The 24,669-nt window shown below is 30.1% G+C and overlaps 1 protein-coding gene and 1 long non-coding RNA gene across 2 annotated transcripts; both read left to right on the top strand.

Moving 5' to 3' along the window:
• The first annotated feature begins 5,690 nt into the window (after window positions 1-5,690).
• On the top strand, window positions 5,691-8,154 carry LOC124929136 (zinc finger CCCH domain-containing protein 47). Its single transcript, XM_047469415.1, has 2 exons — window positions 5,691-5,876; window positions 6,009-8,154. The coding sequence occupies exon 2, from the start codon at window positions 6,049-6,051 to the stop codon at window positions 7,927-7,929; it is 1,881 nt and encodes a 626-aa protein (XP_047325371.1). The 5' UTR covers window positions 5,691-5,876; window positions 6,009-6,048; the 3' UTR covers window positions 7,930-8,154.
• Window positions 8,155-10,118: 1,964 nt separating this feature from the next.
• Window positions 10,119-12,091, top strand: LOC124930620. The gene is made up of 2 exons (XR_007098676.1): window positions 10,119-10,238; window positions 10,323-12,091. It is a non-coding gene; the product is annotated as an uncharacterized LOC124930620 (long non-coding RNA).
• Window positions 12,092-24,669: the final 12,578 nt, after the last annotated feature.

Below are 24,669 nucleotides of genomic sequence, written 5' to 3'. Positions count from 1 at the left end.
CATTATTATCAATTTTATATTCATTCATTTACAAGATCCCCTACCAAATATCCCTGATGGTCAAAAGGGTATAGTTAAAGGACATCCAAAACATTCCTAGAGTAGGAGAAAGCTCTTGCTCTTTAGTCATTAGAATCTTTATACACAAAAGGGTGGGCTAATTCTTTTTTTGGCTAAGGAAAAAGGTGGGCTACTTGATACTTGTAGTTATCTAGACTATTGTATGGGCCTTAGAAAGTGGATAGGATATAATTATATAACCCATCAAACATGTCCAGCCATATAGGGAAATCTTATTTGTCATTTTAAGACCACAAATAGGTGCATCATGCACTCACCTGATGAGACTAATATTGATTCTCAAGTATTGATTGTTTTAAGCATTTTATTGCTAAGTTTTAAACTGGTCTCATGTAGATGTTATTCAAAATCAAAACACTCAATGAATTTGTAATTCATATAAGCATCCAAATATAAACACATTAGTTTCAAAAAAATTGGGTTATAAAACTTAATCGGTTAAGACTAGGGTTTTGATCTTGACCCGAATGTTTCAAAACCCTCCAGAGGCAATAGGATTTATTGTAAGTCTTAGAGTCGGCCTCGAACTTTGGGCTGTTCCAGTCCCAGTAAAAAAAAAAGTCAATATTTTTTGTTGGCCAATGTCTAGTTTACAAAATTGATTAAAAATATATTTTTTCTTTTTTGAGATTTGAATCCATAACCAAATAAAAATTTTAAATTTTTATCTTGAAACAAGTTACAACATTTTATATTTTAAAACTATAATAAATTTGACTAAATATTTTAGTATTTTTAATAAATGAGCTGGCCTGGGGAATAGAGTAGACTGTCCTAGCTCAAGTGCTTGCCGAGCTTACCCTAGGGCCGGACTTGACGGTTAACGAGGAGTTATCAATACTTTCTCCAGCAAACAAACCTAGCTATTTGGCAAATAACCATAAGAATAATTTAATTTTATCTTTTAATTATATCATTAGAAAGATGTCAAAAGTTGTTGGTCACGAATATTTAAGAACACCTAAACAGGATCATCCCAAATGAAAGACTATAAACATTAAAAAAAAAAATTATTACATTTCTAAACACAGACTTGGAGCTTGAGTTGAGTTTAGAAAGAAAAAATAGTGATTAAAACTTAAAATAAGGAATATTATATGAAATTATATATTTTATATTTCATTTATTAACCTTACATTATTCATATAACAAAATAATGTAATAATGATATTATTAAAATATTACAAATATATTATTTTATATGATAAATATTTAAATAAGTTATACTCATATTATTGTATAATCTAAATCAAGTTTGAATTAAATACTTAACAAAATAAAATAAAATAATAAAATAGATAATTTATTGCTAAACCCAGGATCAAGTCCAAAAAAAAGTATTTTCAAATTGAGTATAATTGTGGATAAATTAGATTTCATTTGATCGTTTTAGATTTAATATTGAGCTATCCAAAGAACATAATATATAAATGGCATAAATTTCACGTGCTATAAATGGTAGGAAGTGGCCACTAAGGCCTAATGATTCATTCAAGCCAGTGGAAATATGACATTGCAACTCAAATAATTCTCCCACTATACACTTATATACTTTACTAACGTTTTTCACTCTTTATTTTATTAAAACTATATATATTTATAAAATTGCAATAAAAAATATTTCTAATAACAAACTTTCTTTCTATTTTAATTTGTAAATGATACATCAGTAAAATATATCTTTAACATTAGGTATACCGATTTTGTTAACTGTTTCAGATATAAAAAATGATTGAACTTAAAAACAAATGAGTATGTCAAATGATAGACTATTATTCATGCTTAGAAATAAGGGGGTTAATCCGCCTTTTAAAATTATATATGGTGACGTAATCTAAATAATTTTTATGTGAAACATTGTTACACTTTATTCAATAAAGTCAACTCATCGATTTTTGTTGAGAAAAATTATGCGAGACTAATATGACTACCAAAATTTCATTTTTTTGTTGAAGTGTAATTTACGGAAGAATTTTCACAGATGATAGATGTATGCAAAATGACATAATTATTGTGAGTTGCATGTGTTACAAGAAGGTGAAGACGACTTCTCATATACTTTTAGCCTTTTACGTTGATATATAAAATCTTTTATGAAAGTTAATTGAAATCTAATGAGTTATTGACAAACATGGATCGGCGGCTAAAAAACGAGATTTATAAAATATATCTTTGTCCTTATAATTTTTGGTAAGTATCTGATTATCAATAAATATGTCGTTAATGATTATTACAATTCGTGATTCATGAGGAGATCTTATTGTTTTTGTTAGATTTTTCAATTAATTAATTGTATTTATTTATTTTAATTTATATATATATATATATATATAATATTTTATTATTATTAAATTGACCATTTAAAAAATAAACTAAAATAAATTAACATCTACGTCAACACGACTAAAATCCCAACGTAAAATACAAAGTAGGAGCACTCTATTTCTATCCGTGCAAAAATAGAAGCGCGTGAAAGTAGCCGGTAAAGCAACCGGCTGTAGCCAGTACCATCATCACCAATTTTAATTCTATTTATTAAATTCAACCTAAACTATCACTATATATTCAAAACATTACCTGATATTTATTTCGCATCATATTTTAATCTAATGTTTAATATATTGTGTGATCAGACCATCTGATTTTATATTAGAGGTGACTAAAAATATTAAATTTCATTTGTTATTATATCTTTTAAGAGTTTAAATACCATTTTAGAAACAAATAATATTTGTATCCCGTTTGAATTAAGAATAATAATTTAGGTATAATTATAACATTATTTAAGGAAAAAGATGTCCCGTAGACTTGGTCCAATTTCCCAGCTAGCGACGAAACGAGTCACAGCTAAATTCCACAACTGAAAATTTATATTTGTATTTTTCCTTATCATTTGACTCATTTTGAAACATTATCTTGTTTAATTATAAATTTATTATTAAAGATTATATATTATCCATTATTGTTTAAAGTTGCAACCAAAATGATTATTAATTGAATATAAATCTGAAATCATTAATTATCATTTTAAAATTTTAAAACGGTTATTAGTTCAAAAGTACACACCTATTTGAATTAAAATTAAATAGAATTATCAAATGCCTGTAACCATTCACTTTTCAGATATCAATGTCTTATTATTATAGACTACACAATTTAAGATTTTTTTTTATATTATTGTAATATAAATAAGTTAGTATACTCATTATTTTAACTTAAAATGTTTTATTATTTACTCTTTGTAGTTATCACATCTAAAGAGTTTATTTGATTTAAAAAATAAAAATTTGTACCCATTAGTATAGTTTCACTATAAAATTAATTCATTTATTGACTAAAATATCATCAAAATATTTTATAATTTTCTTTTATTAAATTTTATAAAATAATTTACTATTTTATGAAATAAAATTAAAATTAAAAAAAATCAAATAATTTACTATTGTATGAAATAAAGTTTCTAAAAAAAATACAAAACAAGCTCCACTATTCTAATATAGATTATATTTTATTGTTGTAATTTTATTTTTAACAATTCCTGAATATTTGCCTTTTTAGCGTGAATGAATTAATGAATTGTTGTTAAGTATCAATTGGTTCAAATTTAAAAGCAATCAATTTATACGTGTGCTGAAAAGAAGATACCAACAGATAAATAATAATTTTGGAAAGCATATAATAGTGGATTCTTTAATAATAGCATATTATCATTAGAAAGGGATTGTATTATATTTATTATTATTATTATGAAGGAGCACTATAGAGATGGTTAGAGGAAGATTAAATTTATTATTAAAAATTAAAGAGCGTAGGTTATATAGTTTTGATGTTACAAGTTAATGGTGTAAAATTAATAACCGATGTTAAAAATTAAAAAAGTGAGTATAAAATTGTCTTATAATTCTAATAAGGGCCGGCTTCGAGGTTTGAGAAACCTAATGCAAATTTAATTTTTGAGACTCCGAAATTAAAATTAATATAATAGTTGTACATTTTATTAAAAATATATTAAATATACAAATTAAATATATAATTTGATCAATGATTTTAAAAAAGGAAAAAATATCTATGGTAATATATATTGATAAACTTTTGGTAATTTTGAAGCTTCCTTTAATAATATTTGTGATATATTATATATGATATTTTAGATGATGAAAAAAATATGAAAGATATTTTAAAATGAGAAGAGATTATGAAGATAAAATAAAATTAAAAATAAGTAAATAAATAAATTTAAGAGGATTAAAATGTAACTTAAAAAATAATTTTTAGGTTAGAGTTAAATTTATAATAAAAAAAATTAAAATATTAGAAATGAAAAATCGACAACAATATAAAAATATAATTAGAGTTAGTGATATAAAAGAGTTACATTAAATATATATATAGATAGAAAATGAGCATAATATTAAAGATAAAAAATTATATAAAAATTATTAAATTGTTACAAATTACAATAAAGAGATAAAAATTAAAAAAGGAAAAAAAATTAATACATTATTATATTATATATAATATATATAATATAAAAAGATAAATAAGTAATATATTATTATATAATATATAGAGATAAAAATATTATTATATATAATATAAAGAGAAAATTTAACTATAAAGAAATAAATATAAAATAAATATTATATTACATGATAAAATATATAATAATATATAATATATAATTAATTATATTATATATATTAAAAATTAAAAATTTAAGACCCTGAAAAATGAGAACTTATGCAATTTGCCAATTACATTGCCCTTAGGCCGAATTTAATTCTAATTAAGACATAAACATGTCTTAATGATTATGTTTAGTTATTTGATCATCAAATTATAGTAAAACTATTTTAGGCCTTTTTTTTATAACAAATTCATGTATATTTACAATATTTAGTAATTATTCTTTGACTAATAACCGATGAATAAATGAAACTGATAGGTTGAGATTTTTTTAAACCGATATAAATAATTTAAATGTCCATTTTAGTGTAAAAACTCATCGACGAATTCGTTTTTACAAAAAAAAATTGGTAGATATAAAACTTTTATTAGTAAATTTGTACAAAATTATGCTATGGACATACTTACTTAGACTCTAGTAATAGGATTAAGATAATTATGACAAAAGAAAAAAAAAACATTGTAAATATAGTCAAACAAATAAACATATAATTTTTTTAATAAACAAGTTAAAAAAAAGAACATTGTAAATATAGTCAAACAAAAAAACATTGATTTTTTTTAATAAAAACAAGTTCTTTTGGATATAAGAAAGCTTGGTTTTTATTTATTTATTTATTAATTAGTAATATAAAAAGATATATTGTAATTGATAGTCAAAGATGAGAGCCGGCCAATTTAGATATTATTATTATTGTGAATACCGAAAACCAGCCCATCCGGTTGATTAAGAGGAGGAGCGTGGGGTAAGCGAGTATACATTTGAGTTTCATTTGCATTTGAGTTTGCATTTACATTTACATTTGCATTTTTTTGAAAAGGTTTTAAAAAAATGAAAGAAACACAGCAAAAGGGGGGTGGGCTGTGGTGGGCCCCGAAGTCCAGCTTTGCTAATTTGACTTTGACCCATTTGTAAAGAGGAGCGCACACCTTCTGCCCTCCTTCCTTTTCACACGCTCTTCTTCCCTTTGTCTGTCTCAAAACCAAACCAGAAATCAGATTATAAATTCATTACAGCCGTCGACTCTTTCTTCCCCAATTCATCATAGTTTCTCTCCTTCTCTTTCATTTATTCTTGGAGCCTCCTTCCTTCCTTCCTTCCTTCCAAGGTACTAATCACTCTTCTTCTTCTTCTTCTAGTTCTAGATCTTCTTTTGTGTGTTTCAATCACTGGCAAACTCATAGATCCATATAATAGTTTTCATATCGGCCTAACATTTCTTAAATTTGCTTCTTTTCAGTGACTATAACCTTAAAAATTTGGCCTTTACTAACTTGGCGATGGTGGGTGAGAGACAAACCTCGATTTTACTCGAGCTGTCAGCAACTGACAATCTCGACGGCTTCAAAACAGCAGTTGAAGTTCAGGGTTATGATGTAGATGAGGCCAGTTTGTGGTACGGAAGAAGAATCGGGTCGATGATGATGGGTCTCGAAGAGAGGACTCCTCTCTTGATTGCTTCCCTCTATGGGAGCTTTCGCATCTTGAATTATATTCTCAAGACTTTGAAAGTCGATGCCAATAGGGCTTGTGGGTCTGATGGAGCAACCGCCCTCCATTTTGCGGCCGCCAGTGGGATGGATTCATCCGCCGAGGTTGTTCAGCTCTTGATCGACGCCATGGCTGACGTCAACGCACTTGATGTTAACGGTAACCGCCCGTGCGACTTGATTCCTCCTCGGTTGAAGAGTTCGAACCATTTGAAGAGGAAGAAATTGGAGATACTGTTGAAAAGGTATCACAATAATAACGACGACGACGGCAGTGTAATTGAAGAGGTTAATGAGAAGGAAAAGGAGAAACCTCAAATGGTTAATAAAGAGTATTCAATTGACGTGCCCTTGCCGGATATTAACATTGGTCTTTACAGCACAGATGAATTCAGGATGTATTCGTTTAAGGTGAAGCCATGTTCGAGGGCCTACTCTCACGATTGGACCGAGTGTCCTTTCGTTCACCCGGGGGAGAACGCTAGAAGACGCGATCCAAGGAAGTACCAATACACTTGCGTCCCTTGCCCTGAATTCCGCAAAGGAAATTGCCCCAAGAACGACAATTGCGAGTACGCTCACGGCGTTTTCGAGTCTTGGCTTCACCCTGCCCAATATCGAACCAGGCTATGCAAAGACGAGACGGGTTGTCTTCGTAAGGTCTGCTTTTTCGCTCACAAACACGATGAGCTTCGTCCTTTGTACGCTTCGACCGGATCGGCTCTCCCTTCGCCTAAATCGCTCTCCACCGGTCCAATCTCTTTGGATATGACACCGCCGATGTCCCCCTTGGGTTCTTCCTCGTCATGCACATCATCGCCCATGTGGGCTAACAAACCCAACATCACTCCTCCCCCGGCTTTGCAACTACCCGGAAGCAGATTGAAAACCGCTCTTCACGCTCGAGACTTGGAGATGGAGTTGGAACTCGAATTACTCGGGTTGGAGAACCTCCGTAATCAGAACCAAAGACAACAACAACAATTGTTCGACGAGATGTCCGGTCTTTCTTCTCCATACGGTAGGATGAACGAATTGAAGCCTACTAATCTCGAAGGGGTTTTCGGTTTATCATCTCCTAGGTTATCAACATCCACAACGCCCACAACCCAACTCCAAATGAACTCTCTCCGATCGAGCTACCCCGCCGCCAATCACTCGTCTTCCCCTTACGGGTTCGATTCCTCCTCCGGCGGTGCTATGGCAGCGGCGGCCATGATGAATTCGAGGTCGGCATCTTTCGCAAAGAGAAGCCAGAGCTTCATAGATCGAGGAGCCGTGAACAGCATGAGCCGTCCGGGGGTCAGCCTTGGGTTCACCGCGGCTGCTAATTCAGCTGGGTTGTTTCCATCAAAGCAGCATAACAATACAGAGTGGGGATCTCCGGATGGAAAATTGGAGTGGGGATTTATGAATAAGGGCGAGGATATGAACAAGCTGAAGAAGTCTGCTTCTTTTGGATACAGAGGTGGGATGAACAACAACAGGACGACAATGGCGCCTTCAACGGTGAACGAACCGGACGTGTCTTGGGTTCATTCGCTGGTGAAAGACGCTTCGGGCAATGAAGCAGCAGCAGCTTCGGCGGGTTTGTATAATTCCACCAAGCATGAACTCATCCCTCCATGGGTGGAACAATTGTACATAGAGCAGGAGCAGGTTTCTGCTTAAGCCATTCAATAATTTTTTTATTCTTTTCTTTTTATTATTATTTTAATTCAAATTAGCCCTTATAAGTCGGGCTGCCCCTCTGCCCTTATAAGATATAGTAGATTATGTAAGGACAAATGCAAGAAAATTGACTGAGCTGATTATTATTATTATTATATGTTGTTTAATTATTATTATTGAGAAAAGGAGAAGGAAAAAGACAAATAAAAGTGGAATTTGTGCTCATTCTTCTCTTTCCATTTATTTAAAGTTATTATCACTATAGAGACATGACCGTTATCAAATTCTGATTCATTTCAATAATTAATTTATGGTTATTGTTTTTCTTTGTCAGAAGAATAAGAGATTAATAATTAATTAGTCCAATGAACTACATAGGCTTCAAATAACTCACTCTTTTTTTTTGTTTAAATAATCCAATAATTAGGTTTCATCCTAAATTAATGTGAATCAACCATGTATATGTGTTATTTGGCCTTGGCTTGAGAGTTGGTCTAGTGGTTTTCCTAACCGTATTAGATATAAAAGAAGATTGACTAGTGAGACAAACGTGTCCAATGGTTAGAAATAATGGGTTAAACCCGTTTTCTCGGAATTCTATGCGTTGACGTGATCTGAATAACTTTAATGTGGGGCATTGTTACACTTTGTTTAATAAAATTAGCATAATTAATCTTTGTTAGGAAAATTAATGAGAGTCTAAGATGCCTACCAAAATCTCATTTTGACGGAATTCCCACTACGATAGATGAAAAAAGTCATAATTATTGTGAGTTGATGTTGTATATGTTACAAAAAGTTAGACGACTTCTCATCTATTTTTACATTGTCATGTTGTTACAAATATATGAAGTGTTTTATAGAATTTGACTAGAATACAATGAATTATGTCGGAAACCGTTAGTGGCTATTAGGAGGCATGAATTGAGCGACTAAAAATGCGAGACTTAGAAAATGAGTCTCTATCCCTATAATTTTTTGGCCCTATAATTTTTTGGTGGACTATCTGATTAGAGATAAATCGAAAACTTTTAACAACGAAAGTAGGTCATTAAGGATTATTCACAATATGATTATCACGACAATGTCAGATATTAGATCCGGAAAACTAGTGGATTTGTGTAGAAATCCTATTGCTCTTCTTAAATATTTCGAGTAAATTAATTATTACAATGTATTCAATTTTCATGTAATGCTTTTATTGTTGTGTTTAAACGATTTTTTATTAAATGAATTATCTAAAAAAATCATAATTTCATTTTTACGATCTTTTCCAGTTACCTTAGTTTTGATTAAAAAGCAGAATTCCCTTCAATTTCGAAGTTGATCTTTGTCGTATAATTATGTTTACGATTTCGTTAAAATCTCGAATTGATTATTAAAATTTTATAATTTTAAAAGAGTTATCAAAGACAATTTTAGGTTCACTATGAAATTAATCAAACTTTTACTATTTTATATTTAAGATAGCAAGATATTACAAATTATAAATAATTTTGATTTCTTAAAAATAATAATAATAAAATTGTGATAAAGAGAGTTCTTAATAAAATAAATGATAAAATCAACATCAAACTTGTAATGGGTCTTCAATTTCTTTTTAATGAAACATTTTATTTTATTATTATATAATAATACTTTTAAAAACTAAAATTACTTTATTAAATTTCCACATCAATTAATTTTTTTTAAATAATTCAAAATTCATTCAAATAAATCTCAATCAAACTAAGTGGTGGATGATGTTTATTTTGTATGGATATTTAAGAATGTATTATATATAGAATATAAATTCAATGTAGAAGTGAATGCAAAATTTGCTTCTTCCTTTTCAAATCTAATTCAAACTAAATTATTAACTTTTTTGTATCAGCCAAAAAAAAACTAAATTATTATATATTAATTGAATGCACCACTTTGTAGTTTGTTTCTTCTTAGGCTGCTGCTGAATGCTGACTATTAAGATAGATGTAGACACTTAACCAAAACACATAGTGACATATTATAATAATTTGGCAAAATGGATTGACTGACTCTATATATAGTCTATACATAAATTCAAAATAAATATTTGAATAGTCTTGACAAATCATATAATAATTAAGCAGGATTCTTCATTCATATGCTTTAATTTGGGTTGCCATTGAGGACAGGGTCTGTTTGATAATACACAACATCTCCATTGTCACTCACATAGTGATCCTTCTTCAAGCTTCTAATCAACACTCCCAGCAAGTGAAACGGGAGAGGACCCGATCGCTTCGGTTCTCTATAGTATTTTCCTAAAACCGGTTTCGCTGCCTCCGTCTGTCCGTCATTATTATTATTATTATTCAGCTTAATTTTATCATGTTCTAGCTAGAGAAATGAAATGATGCATGTTTTACTTACAGCTTCTATTAGATTGTAATGTGGGATCTGGGGAAAGAGGTGATGAATGACGTGAGTCCCAATATCATGATGAACGTTGTTGAGCCAACCGTAGTCGCGATCAAGGGTAGTTAACCCGCCTCTCATATAATTCCATTCCTGTAAGAATTCAATTTCATACAAAATTAATAATTAAGCTGTTCATTATAGGTACATAAATTTACTATCCATTTTCTTATGATCAATACCTCCCCACGATACCAAGGAAGCTTATCATCGTGACCATGGTGATGCAAGTAAGTTACTAGGTCTAGCCACATAACAAAAAGCTGCATGGATTAATAATAATAATGAGCAACTGTAATTGATGATCAATATTAAAAATGCTATCTATCAGAAGCTAGCAGCTGCTAAAACTAACCCAATATGGAATGCCATATAGTTTAACCAATTGAATTGGTCCCATTACAAAAGATAAGCAGACAAGAAGACCAGCCATGGCTGACCAGCAGACTGTAGAAGTAATCACGTCTTTTCGCTCACTTCGGACAAACAAATCACTGTTTGGGTCGAAATGGGAGCCCGACTTTCCTGGACTTCTACTCCACTGTGTTTGACAACAACAACAACAATAATAATATAAGCCTAAATCATTTGAAATGATTCTTTAGACAATGAATTTGGTTTCAACAGCATGCATGCATGCATATGCATGATTGTATTAATTGTTGTACCAGATAGAAAGGATATGCAAGCATGGGGAATGGCAAAGTGAATCTCAACAACTTTGTAGCTTTGTCCAAACTCTTGTAAATCTTCTCAGGCAACTGAAATTTCAAAAATCACAACCTTGTTTGTGGGTATATAATACTCAAGATTCAAAAAGAAGAAAAAAAATTAGTTTTTCTACTAGGGTAATTGAAGAAGCTTGAATTGACTTGACTCACTGGATGCCATGATTCATCGTTTTCAACATGACCATGATTCTGATGGTGAGTTCTGTGGCTGATTCTCCTGAATTTGTAGTCAAATTTCTCACTCAGACATTATGTCAAACACGTTATATGCAGAGAAATGGGGGTGATTTAAAAGAGACAAACCATCCATGGTAAGGGACCAGAATTGAAGAGTGAAGAAGATGCCCAGCCACACTGTTCAGTTTAGGATTGTTCGAAAAGCTTCCATGACCACTACAATCACGAAATACAAATCAAAGAGAGAAACAGAGGAGGAAGAAGAAGATTAAACTGAAAAAATTTCAGTAGGAAAAAAGGGTTTCCTCACCAATCATGGCCGAGAACAAACAAAGCCCAGAACATGGTCCCTTGCGCAAGCCAGTAGAGAGGCCAAACCACCCAATTGTTGAAATAAGCCGCTGCAGCCGCCAGACCAAACACAATAGCCACATCTCTGACAACGTAGCTCATAGATTTCCATGGATCCTTCACCCAACAATGTTTGGGAATTGCCGCTCGAATGTCGGCCAGCTTGAACGGAGGCGGCGCACCAGGATCGAACTCCTCCTGGTACTGGACGTCATTGATCCTCTCTTCACCCCCCTCATCTACAGATTGAACTTTCAATGGAACGCTCACCTTCAGTCCCCAATTCCTATCTCTAAACCCAATCAACGACCGGTAAGGATGAGACCCTATTACCGATTTGATCTGCAACTTAGAAGGAGTAGTATTATTGGGTCTGAAAGAGTTGTATCCCCTTCCGGATTGAGGATATACCAGTGGGAGGGGTCTTAAGCCGCATTCAGATAAGACCCATGTCGCCATAGGAGACCAAATTAAGAATATAATAAAGAGACAGAAGCAGGTCGTAGTACAGTATGTGAGAAGAAGAAGAATGATAATTTTATACGAGAAGAAGATAATAAGAGGAATTCTCTCCTCCACAACTCAAGCAGATTAATTAAGAGATGATGATACCGTGTGGAATCTCCATCACAATTGTCATCTTCCTTCTTCTCCGGCCACGACCTCTTTCTCTTTCTCTTTTGACCGTCCAAAATGCTCTGTATAAATTTCAACTCTTTATTATGTTCAATTCATCATCTTCCTACCAATATATATATATTTATTTTTTCCCAAATAAATTTAAATATTACATTTTCATTCTTAATTACTTAATTTGTTTTTATAAATTTAATTAATTAAAAACTAAAAAAAATCATTCCCTAATATTTTCTTTTTAAAAATAAACCCATATCAAACAAGCTCTAAAGTGAGTGCCCCTTTCCACATTGGTTTGCAATAATTAATCCATATAAGAAAAAAAAACGTGATTTAATTTGTGCTTTCCAAACAAAAAAAAAACATCCGTAGATGTCTTAACCGACATTCCATTCTATCAACTATTTTATTTTTTAAATGTTTGGTATTCATTTATTAAACCCATGAGCATATGTTTTTCTTAATTTAGTTAGAGCTTAACACGAACTTAAAAGATTGACCTTCAAATTAGAACATTTTCAACGAGAATTAAACAATAGATTTTTATTTTCTTGAATAATTTTTGTTGACTTTGAATATTCTAACGAGTTCAAACACAATTAATGTGTCTATGTCTAGAGAGTGATAATTATGTTATTAAAAATTGTATGGATATTGACAAATATCAATAATGTTTTATTATCATTCCAATTATAATATTTGAAATTATTTTCTACTTGCCATTGCATAGGTTTAATTGCCCCAATTCTTCTATTTTACAGAAGATTTGGTATAAAACAGATGAGAGAAAGTAACTGTTCATTTCTTTCATAAGTTATTAGTACTGTCAAAGAAATATTTTTATTTATTTATTTCTGAAAAAAATAAGCTGTTTAACTATTTGAGCATGTAATTTCAGTGTAATGACTAATGAACATGGAGTATAATCACATTATTAAAATAAATAAATAAACCTATTAAATATTTAGCTAAAAGAAAAAATGTTTCAAATTTAATTACACAAAGCTTCCTAAAAAAACCAAAAAAAACCCCATAGTTGGTTAGAAAAGGTCAACATATAGAGAGACCTTATATTTTTAATAGTGTAAAACTTAGCTTTAAAGCTTGTTTACAAATTACAACAAAGGTGAAGTTCTAAATTATAAAAGATCTCTTTATTAAAAGAAACATGAAATGGCCCATTCATTTTCCAGAGTTCTTATTTCTTAACATCATTTCTCAAGGTTTTAGTGGGCCATAGAATAAAAATTACTTCATATCTTAACCCATTTGTGGGCTAATGTCAATGGAAAAAAGTATTCTTGTCACTTAACTTTGATTTTTTCTTGTTTGGCTAGTTGTACTTTATGATCATTTTTCTGTTGCTAAATCTAATTAATCCAATTTAAATAAATAGATATACTTCAAATGTTACCAGGCCGACCCGGGTTTTGGGCAGTCCCGTTAGAAAAAAATATCAATATTTTTTTTTTCCCCTAGAGTTAGTTTAAAAGATTGATAATTTTTTATTTTTTATTTTTGTTGAGAATTATCCTATAACCAAATAAATATTTTAAGTTTTTATCTAAAATCATTAAATTATAATTTTTTATGTTTAAAAATACAATAAATTTGACTAAACATCTTATTATTTAAAATAAATGGGCTAACCTGGAAGGTGGAATGCCCTACTCGAGGGCTTATCAGGCTTACCCAAAGTCGACCCTGAATAGTATCTACCAAAAACCCCACACATTCAAAATGATATACTTTTATATATATAGTCAAAAGTCAAAACTCTTTATTCATACAAATTTTAAATTTGCGACATAAATTTATATTTATTTATTTGTAAATATCATGGAGACAATGTAAACCCGAGTTTTGAGCTGTCTCGGTAGAAAAAAATTATATATATATATTTTTTATTTTCCTAGGTCTTATTTAAAAAATTGATAATATAAATAATTTTTGTAATGAGATTTGAACACATAACTGAATATTTTTTTACATATCTTATGTTTAAAATTATAATAAATTTAATTAAATATCTCATTATTTTAATAAATGGTTTGCCCTAAGGAGTGAGTTGTCCAAATCCGAGGACTTGTCGGGTTTACCTTAAGGCCGACCCTACATGTAGATAATAAGTTAATGGTATTTGAAACTATTAAGATAAAACCTCATTTAATATATCTTAAAAAAATAAGAAACCTCAAATTGTAATATTTAAAAAAAAATATGAAATCTCAATTGCATCGACAAAGAGCTCAATTTGACAATTCAGCTATTAATATTGTATTTATTATTTAAAAATATTTTGTATATAGAAATTGTAATTATAATTTATATATATAACATTTCTTAAATAAACTCTTTTGAGTTTATTATATATATATATAAATAATTGTAATAATAATTTTATACTCGATATATTTTTAATTTTAAGTTAAATGGAAAGAGATTATAATTGTTTTTTTAGTAAAATATTTAAAAAACTTGAATTGGATTTTAGTCCAAAACATAACCATAGATGAGGCCCATTGATTGGACTTTTACTGTATAAAAGTATATTTTTACAAGTTTAATAAGAAATGAAAAAGGCCCATATATAAATTATGATGTTTGGACTTAGTCATATATAAATTAAAGATATATTAAGATTTTTTATTAGTAATATAAATATATTATTTTATTAACCATATATTATAGTTACGTTTACAAAATATATTATAATTTTTTTTTGACTTATCATATATATTTTACCAAATTTTATATTTTTAATTGAAAGTTGTGAATTAGTATTGAAAAAATAGACAATAATTCATCAACTTAGTTTGGTTAATATACATTAAGCTTTTCTAATATATTTAAATTTTTTATATACTAAGATTTTTTTACTTAGTCAGACTTGGTTGGTTCGGAATGAGTTTTTAAAGAATTCATACAAATCAAATATTATTTTACTTTCCTCTTATTAATTACATCATTCCATTCATTACCTAAAATATTAAAATATCTAATATTTTAAATTATTAATTATATATATATATATTTTTGTCAAAAACACACACAAAGAAACTTAAATATAAAAGAAATTTGATTATAATCTTTCTAAAATCCTTTAAAATTTTATACTTAAAAAGAAGACATGACATGATAGTCAAATCATAGAAAGACTAGTTGATTGGATCAATCTAGCCTTTCTTTTCAAGTTTAAGGTAACAAAGTTGAACTCAAAAGAGAAGATCACTAATTAAACTATATTTGGTAACAAAGATTTGAGAAGTTAGTTCAGGAATGGTTAGTTGTTAAAATTAAGTGTGTAAGTAAATCTTTCAAACTAAATTGATCGCTTAAACTGTACAAATATTTAAAAAGTAATGTTTAAATAAAACGGGACGAAAATCGAACCTTAATCCGATAATGGTGATTAATATATTAAAACTATTAGGTAACCACACATTTAAAAAAAATCATGAATGTGAAGTTTTGTTAAAAATATAAAATATTAACTACAAACTTAATCTTAAAATTATTGACTTACTATTATTACATATTAGTGTGATGTTTAATTAAAAATAAATTTCAGTGATGTCATTATTCAATTAAAAGTATAAAACATTAAGCCTTGGTGCAACTAAGCGTGGCACCAACCCTTGGTGCCCACTTCCTGTCGAATTCCTTAGACAATCACTCCTCGTTCACACTTATTTCCTCCTGTAACGCCTTTATTCTACTTTCCTAGTTTGGTGTCAGGCCAAGACCTGAATTACACACAAATCGAAATATTAGACTGGGCTTGAGGTCACCGATCCAGAGAAGGATGCGTTCGTGAAAACTAAGTCATTTGGAGGCTAAAACCGAGTGAACATCGGGTTGGATCAATCTAGCCTTGGCTTCGAAATATTGATGGTAATGAAGTCAGTTTCGAGAGAGAAGATCACTAATTCTTTGTTCTCCACCATCATTTTGATTTGGTGGTAAGAAATTAAGAAGTTCATCAAGAAATGCTTCTTGACGAGACATCCAACCAGAGAAGAAGAGAAAAGGTTGAGTTACACTTGTTATTCATTGTAGAGATGTGATGATGTTACTAAGGGAATGCAAAATTTATAAGCTTAGTTAAGTTGTTAGTAAATATTTTCGGTTAACATTTGTCAAAAAAAATTCGATAAAATTTATGCATGCAAGATGCAACCCATTTATTACCTCTTTTTTCTCTTTTTTTTTCCCTGTGGTACTGACTTTATTTTCCCACTGTTTTTGTCGTTACTTACATTCATACAACTACTGAAAAAAAATTAATATATAAATTAATATTTTAAATATTTTATTAAAATTATTTTTGATTTAATCATGTACATTTAGAGGTTATATTAAGAATTTTAAATAGTCATATATATATTATTTTATTAACCTTACATTTGAACAAATATATTAGGACTTTTTTGATATATCATATATTATATTATATTATTAGAATGTTAATTAGTTATATATAAAGAATATATTGTTTTTTTTTTAATTAGTTCGTTTATATTATTTTATTAACTATTATATATATATATATATATATATATATATTTACATGTAAAAAACATATTATAATTTTTTTTGACATATATATATATTGTTTTCATATTTCTTTATCAGTTTACCAAAATTTATATTTTTAGTTGAAAATTAACTTGAAAAGAATAGAAAATAACTTTAAAACATATTTAATTTGGTTAATATATATTTTGTTTTAAATATATTAGGTTTTTTTATTTTTTTTATTTTCATATATATAATAATAATAATAATAATAATAAATTTGAATACAATCTTTCTGAAATTAGAAATTTATATTAAAAAAAATATAATTTATAAATCATAATATTATATTTTCAATGAGACACAAGTACAAATTAGACTAAGCTACGGTTAATCCATAAGAAATAAATAGGAAGTGAGATACAACTTATTAAAGATTAGATCAATCTAGCCTTTGGTTTCCAAGTATTGGAGATAATGAAATCTAATAACAAAGATAAGTTAACTAATTTTTTCAACAACATTATTTTGATTGGATAATAAAAAAATGGGTTACATTAAATTATTATTATTTATTATAAAATTATATATTTTTTTAAAAAATCTAGTAAATGAACACGATCTTACCGTCATTATCCGTGAACATGGATCATTAAGCACAATTGTGCCACCTTAATGGATTTAAAAAATAAAAATTCAAATAAATAAATTCAAAATTTTATTTAAAAATAATTATTATCTTATAAGTATGTAACTATAATTTTTTTCACAGTTAATATACTTTATATTATGAGTTAACACTTCTCAAACTATAATGAAATTAGCATAAAATTTATGCATGAATTCTGTTTTTACCTTTTTTTCATTTCTTTTATGTGGTAGCAGACTTATTTATTTATTATTATTTTTTTTTAATCATTTTGAGTATTGCTAATTTTGTTTCAATTAACATGGTTAATATATATTAAACTTTTCAATATATTTAATTTTAGATATATTAGAATTTTTATTACTTCGTCATTTATATATGAATTTGATTATAATATTTTTTTAAAGTTTATATACTTACAAAAATATATAAACATACTATTATATTTTTAACGTGAAAGTCATGTCTACATGTAGCCCAACAAACCTATGTGTTAGAGCAACTCATACCCAGAGCCCAGGTTAAAAACTAATTAATATTTTATTTAAATTTACTATTTGTTTAACAAAGATGTATTCAACGTACTTACATTTAATCATCAATGTCTAAAGACTATTCGGTTCTGTTACAAATCTATAACACCATTTTGATAGAAGATCATTATTAAAAAAAATAAAATTTTGAATGTCCAAACCTTCGTGATTTTTAAAACATTTAACCTTATTCCAACTAACTAAATGACAAAACGATGAGTTAGAGGATCTCCATAGAAATTTACAGATTATTCTCTCCATTTTCACCGTCACACTCTTGGGAAGAATGAATAAAGACATCATATATGTGTGCACAGATGACAACACACTCTTAATGAGGATTAACCGACCCCCTTTTAAGATTATTTTACTTTTACATCTAGACAATTTAAATTTCATTTTAGTGATAATCGGGTCCCAAAAGACATTGGATCGTAATATAGCACCAAATGGCATACTAAGGTATGTTGATGGAAGATCACTAATTCTAAACCCCAACACATTTGTCAACATTATTCTTTTTCTATTCAAAACAGGATTTGAGAAAAATATCTGACTTATTAAGATTTTACTCAAAGATCGAAACATACACCGAATACCCATAAAATATTCCGAAGGTGTAAAATTCATGTAGGTAACCTAAACCATGCAAAGTGTGTCATCAGCGAAAAACAAATGTGATATAGAAAAATAATATCTTCTTGACCCACAACCCACTCCACGGATGAACCTTGAGTTTTCTACGAACGCTATCATTTTCGAGAGAATGGATCACCCTGTCTAATCCCTTGGGAACTCTCGAATAATCTTTAAGAACTATCATTAACAATGACAGAAAACATAGTTGATGAGAGACAAAATCTAATCCACTAAATTCATTTCGCATCCATTCTCATTCTGCCCATTACATTAAACAAAAACTCTCAATTGACATGATCATAAGTTTTTTCGATGCCTAACTTAAAAAAGCACATTTATCACCTCTTGAATTAGCTGAGTCAATGCACTCATTGTCTATTAATACAACATTATATATTTGACGACTTTTGATGAACGCAATTTGATTACTAGATATGATCGTCTCTAATACCTTTCTCAATCTGTTGGACAAATATTTTGCTATAATCTTATAGAAAGATGAAACAAAGCTAATATGCGGAAAAAATTTCACATCAATAGTCTTTGAAGCTTTACGAAGAATAATATATATGGTATAAAATAAATTTATTAAAAGCAATTAACAATAATATATTCTAAAAATTAAAAAATAAATTATTTTATAAATTTAAATAAATTATTAAACAAAAAATTAGATTATTACAAGAAAAAATGTATTCATTTTTTAATATTAAAGAGTTAATATTTAAAAACTTCTAATTTAATGTAAATATAGCATAGTGATAAAAATATCTTCTCATTTTCTAAGTAAATTTTCATCATAAAATTTAGAATGCATCTCATTATTCACCTTTTTTTTTTCTTTATTATTTATTTTTATATTAATTTGTCTCTGTAATAATCTATCTTTAGTATATTAATTAATATCCACCATTAATTATTTGTGGTTTATATTAATTTCCGTTATATCATAATTATTTTACAGTTACACTTATTTAAGTTAGGTGTTTACGTTTTCTTATTTTTTGCATTTTAATAATTGTAGTATTTTTTATTTGTTGTAAAATTTTCATCTTTGATAATTAAAGTCTCTTTTCACCAGTTTTTTTATACGTCATTGTTCATCACTTTCTTGAATTCTGCACAACAATTGGTATCAAAACGGGGATCAATTTATTAATATTTGTTATCTAACGAGAAGATGTCTACAATAAATCTGAAAATCAAAAAATTCATTGGGCAAAACAGTTTTGGTGTATGGCAAATCAAAATACGAACATTTCTTAAACAACAAGGCATCTGGGCACCATTGTCAAAGGACAATGTGAAAATTGTACTAAGTCCTACAAAGGAGTCTACCTCTAGTAAAATCACTATTGAGCTTGAGGTATTGGAAGAGAAGGCACACTCAACGATTTACTCTGTCTGGCCGATGAAATGAACATTGAGGTATCAGATGAAGATACTGCAATCGGTCTGTGGTCAAAGTTAGAGGCTTTGTACATGACAAAGTCACTAACTAACAAATTGTTATTAAAGCAACGTTTGTTTAGTCTTTGTATGCTTGAAGCTAAGTCTTTTTGAAAACATCTCGATAAGTTAAAGACTATATTACTTGAATTGAGAAATATAGATGTTAAGATCGAAGATTAAGATGTTGCATTAATTCTGTTGGTATCTTTACTCAACTCTTTTAAAAATATTGTTCAATCGTTCGTTGTGGGTAAAGACACCGTGACTCTAGAGGAAGTTCGGTCATCACTTCATACTAGAGAATTGTGCCATAAGGCGAGCGGTGAAATTGTAGACAATCAAGCATCTGGGTTGATTGTCAGCACAATTAACTACAAAAGGTTTGGAAAGAAGAAGGATCGAAAATACAAATCTAATGGCCCTAGTACTAAAGACATCTGTAATTACGGTAAAGAAGTTGGTCATTGGAAGAACAATTGTCCTAAGAAAATGGGAAAATATTCCACGACTGTTATAGCACATAAAGACAAAGACGCCAACTCTAAGGAGGACATTGCCCTTGTAGCTAACGCTTCTCTACACCCTATTGATACGTGGGTGTTGGATTCAATGTGTTCATATCATATGAGTCCGAACAAAGAATGATTCGATACCTATGAAGATTATGATGGTGAAAACGTAGTCATGGGAAACGATGCCATAAGTAAAACTGTGGGTATTGAGACTATCAAGATTCTGACTGATAATTGTAAAATACGGACCCTAATTGGCGTTCGGCATGTTCCTCAACTAAAGAAGAACTTAATATCTTTATGCATTTTAGATGCTAAAGGTTTCAAGTTTAGGAGTGAAGAAAGAACATTGTGCATTAGTAAAGGTTCAAAAACAATACTAAAATGTATCAAACAGAATACCTTGTATATACTACAAGGTAAGACGCTGACAGGTTCCACTACGGTTGCATCCAAATATGTGAATCTAGGGGTGTTCAATATTTGGTCTGAACCGAATATCCGACCGAATTCGAGTAAACCGAATTCGAATTTCAAACCAATTCGAATTCAAATACGGTTTTCGAATTGGTTTTCGAGTTTGGGTTTCAACTCGAAAACCAAACCGAAAACCGAATTCATTTTTTATTATTTATTTTTCCAAACTTAGCTTTAAAAAATGTTCGAAATAATCAAATTATAATAAAAGAAAAAGAAAACAAAAGCATTAGTGGTCTAGAGGTAGAATAATATTCTGCCACGGTATAGACATGGGTTCAATTCTTGGCTGATTCTATTTATTTTGAGTTATGCTAGTTCCAAAAATTAAAAAAAAATGAATTCGGATTGAATTCGAGTTATTAGGGTCCTACTCAAGTTGAAAGTATAGGAGGTTATAACAATTTTGTAACATCCATAAATGATTACTCAAGGATGACCTAGTTGTATCTTATGAGACATAAGAGCGGGGTATTTAAGACTTTCAAGTATTAGAAGGCACTAGTGGAGAATCAAACTGGAAAGAAGGTTAAGAAGCTGCGAATAGATAATGATCTTGAATTCTATTCATTTGAGTTTAATGAGCTCTGTAGGGATATGGAAATTGCAAGACATCATATTGTCTAAGGTACACCACAACAGAATGATGTAGCAGAAATGGTGAATCAAATACTACTAGAGATAGTTAGAAGCATGCTCATGCTGGATTGACTAGAAATGAGGTTGTCTTAACGACTTGCTATTTGATAAATCGTGCACCGCATACTAGGACTGATTGCAAAATCCCTTATGAGGTATGGTTTGGTAACGTCGTTGATTATTCTCACTTGAAGGTCTTTGTGTGCGCATCTTACTATCATGTTAATGAAAGGAAGTTGGAACCAATGGCAAAACAAAGTATTTTCATGGGTTATAAAAATGAAGTCAAGGGATATATATAGAATCTGGACATCTTCTAAAGGTAGAGTAATCCTTATTATGGATGTCACATTTAATGATATGTTTATACTTAATTCCTCTGTCAAGCCATCACTTTTTAGAGAAAATTATAGTACCGAGAAACAAGTGGAGCCTGAGATGGCTTCAATTCAAGGGACAATTGACATGACACATAATACTAATAAACCATCTGAGATAGTTTATTCATTTGGAGTACCTGAAAGTCAATCTAACATTGCTACACGACCTAAAAGGCAAATTAAATCTCCTGACAGATTAATTCATTCAATCGAGGGAAAAAATATCTCAACATGTCCTAAAAGTAGGACAATCAATCCCTCTATGAATGATACTGAAAAATGGTAAGTTATGCACTTCAGGTAGCTGAAGATGGTCATATATAATGAGTCATCTTCTTATAGTGAAGCTATTAATAGTAGTGATTCTGCACAATAGATTGCTGCCATGTGAGGAAATAGAATCACTTCACAAGAATAATACATGTGAGCTGGTTACTTTATCTAAGGGAAGAAGAGTCATTGGCTACAAATGGATTTTCAAAAGAAAAGATGGAACCTCTAGTGTTGAAGAGACCATATATAAAGCACGACTAGTTGCAAAGGGATTCAGTCAAAAGAAAGGCATAGACTACAACGAGATTATCTCACCTGTAGTCCGACACACTTCTATCAGGGTACTACTAGTTATAGTAGCACATCAGAATCTGGAACTCGAGCTAGACGTGAAAATGAATTTCTTATATGGTAAGATTGAGGAGGATATATTGGTGAGTCATCCTAAAAGGTTTCTTGTTCCTGGTAAGGAAACATATGTTTGTAGTCTGAAGAAGTCTTTGTATGGACTTAAATAGTCTCCTCGACAGTGGTATAAGCGGTTCGACAATTTCATGATTGAACATGGTTACAATACGAGTGCATATGATTGTTGTTAGGCATGGAAAAATGGAAACGATGGTTCAGGTACCCGAAGGAACCGAACCGATCGATTCGGGTAATTTCTTTGATTTTCGGTTCCGGATCAAAATCGGGGCAGAACCGATCGGTTCGGGTACCCAATGAATAAACCGAGTCCAGAACCGAACCAACAAATAATTTACAGATCTACTTCCCTCTTCTACAGTTTGGCCGTCTCCTTTGGTTCCCTCCGTCCGCCGCCCAAAGAACCCTTCTAGTATTCTGGTTCTCTTCGTCCGCCGCCCAAAGAATAAATCTGGAACTCTGGTCTGGTAAGTATGGTTCCCTCCTCCACCCAAGACAAATCTATTCAGGCTTCCGACGACGAATATACATTGAAAACTCTAAAACCATCTCTAATCCTGAAACCCATTTCAGACCTCCTCCGACGACTATAGCTATCTGGGTTTCAGGCCTTCGACGACGACTATAGCTATCTGGGTTTCAGGCATTCGACGACGACTATAGCTATCTGGATTTCAGGCCTCCAACGACGACTATAGCTATCTGGGTTTCAGGCCTTCGTCGACGACTATAGCTATCTTTAATCCAAGTAAGTGAATGTATGAACCAACAACATTTAAATGTAGGCAGGATTGAATCTTGATTTCAAATAGGCTGATGATTTGTTTATAGTGTATTCCCTCCTGTTTATGAAACTTGCTGATTCATTAACTTCATTTAAATTCTTCTTTAGATTTTTGTTGTGATGTTTGGTTGATGTTAGGAGATAAATATTATGGTAGTTTATGATTAATCAAGGTTAGAGTTAAAAAAAGAAGAGGTAATCACTTGCTGAAATTCGTTTTTGCTTTCTGCTGAAAAATCATGTTAGTTTGACAGTTTGGATTTAATGTACTATTAGAATGGTGTTTGGCATTATGTATTGGATGATTTAATTATATATCTTATGATGATTTGGTTTAGGATGATTGAAATATACAATTTTTTTGAAATTCTAGTTGTGCAAGTTTTTGTTTCTACCATGCCCATTATCATTGTCCCTACAACTGGATTTCTCCTTTTCTTGATGTAAAAGGCTATGTACAGTCAGATTGAAATCATAACAGGTTGACTTCAACAAATCAATTTCGGTATCCTCAGTTTCCCTCTTCCTATGTGGTTGTTTCTTAACAGGACTAATGTTTAGATTACTAGTTGTTGTAGTTACTGTGGGTCCTTGAATGAGATTATTCTGGAGCAGCAAAGTCTCCCCTTTTGGACTTGGTCCTACACGGTCACAATCAGTTTTAGCTAGATTAGAAACAAGATTCATGTGAGATTCGGTTTTCCCATTCCCGTCCAGCAAATTGGTTGCGCTAATGTTAACTTTATTACAACATCAATGACAGTTTCACTGACATTAATATGGTCCTTTTTTTTTCAGGTGTCCAATCAACACATCCAGGCACTCTAACAGTTAGAGTATGCATATCACCTTCAGTCTTTAAAGGATAAACTGAAACTAGAAAAGGGCCAGAGATATTCGTATTTGCTTGTGCCTCCATATAAGGTATGCATGCTTTATTAGAATAAGAGTGAACTCCATTTGTCTTTGGTGATAAAACACATGAAGCTTCACTCAACTTATTATCAAGCAATGCAGTAATTCAAGTTGATGAAAACTTTGTCCTAATAAGAGATTAGAGAACTGTTAATAGCATCTTTAATTTCCTGATTTCTTTTTATAAAGTGGATTAAGGAGCTTTATCGCAT

Source organism: Impatiens glandulifera, chromosome 3 (assembly GCF_907164915.1).
Source record: "Impatiens glandulifera chromosome 3, dImpGla2.1, whole genome shotgun sequence".
NCBI lineage: Eukaryota > Viridiplantae > Streptophyta > Magnoliopsida > Ericales > Balsaminaceae > Impatiens > Impatiens glandulifera.
This window is presented reverse-complemented; position numbering and strand designations above follow the sequence as displayed.

Bases quoted from the DNA above. Each gene is read 5' to 3' on its own strand.
- LOC124929136 (XM_047469415.1), top strand. From the start codon at position 6,049: ATGGTGGGTGAGAGACAAACCTCGATTTTACTCGAGCTGTCAGCAACT.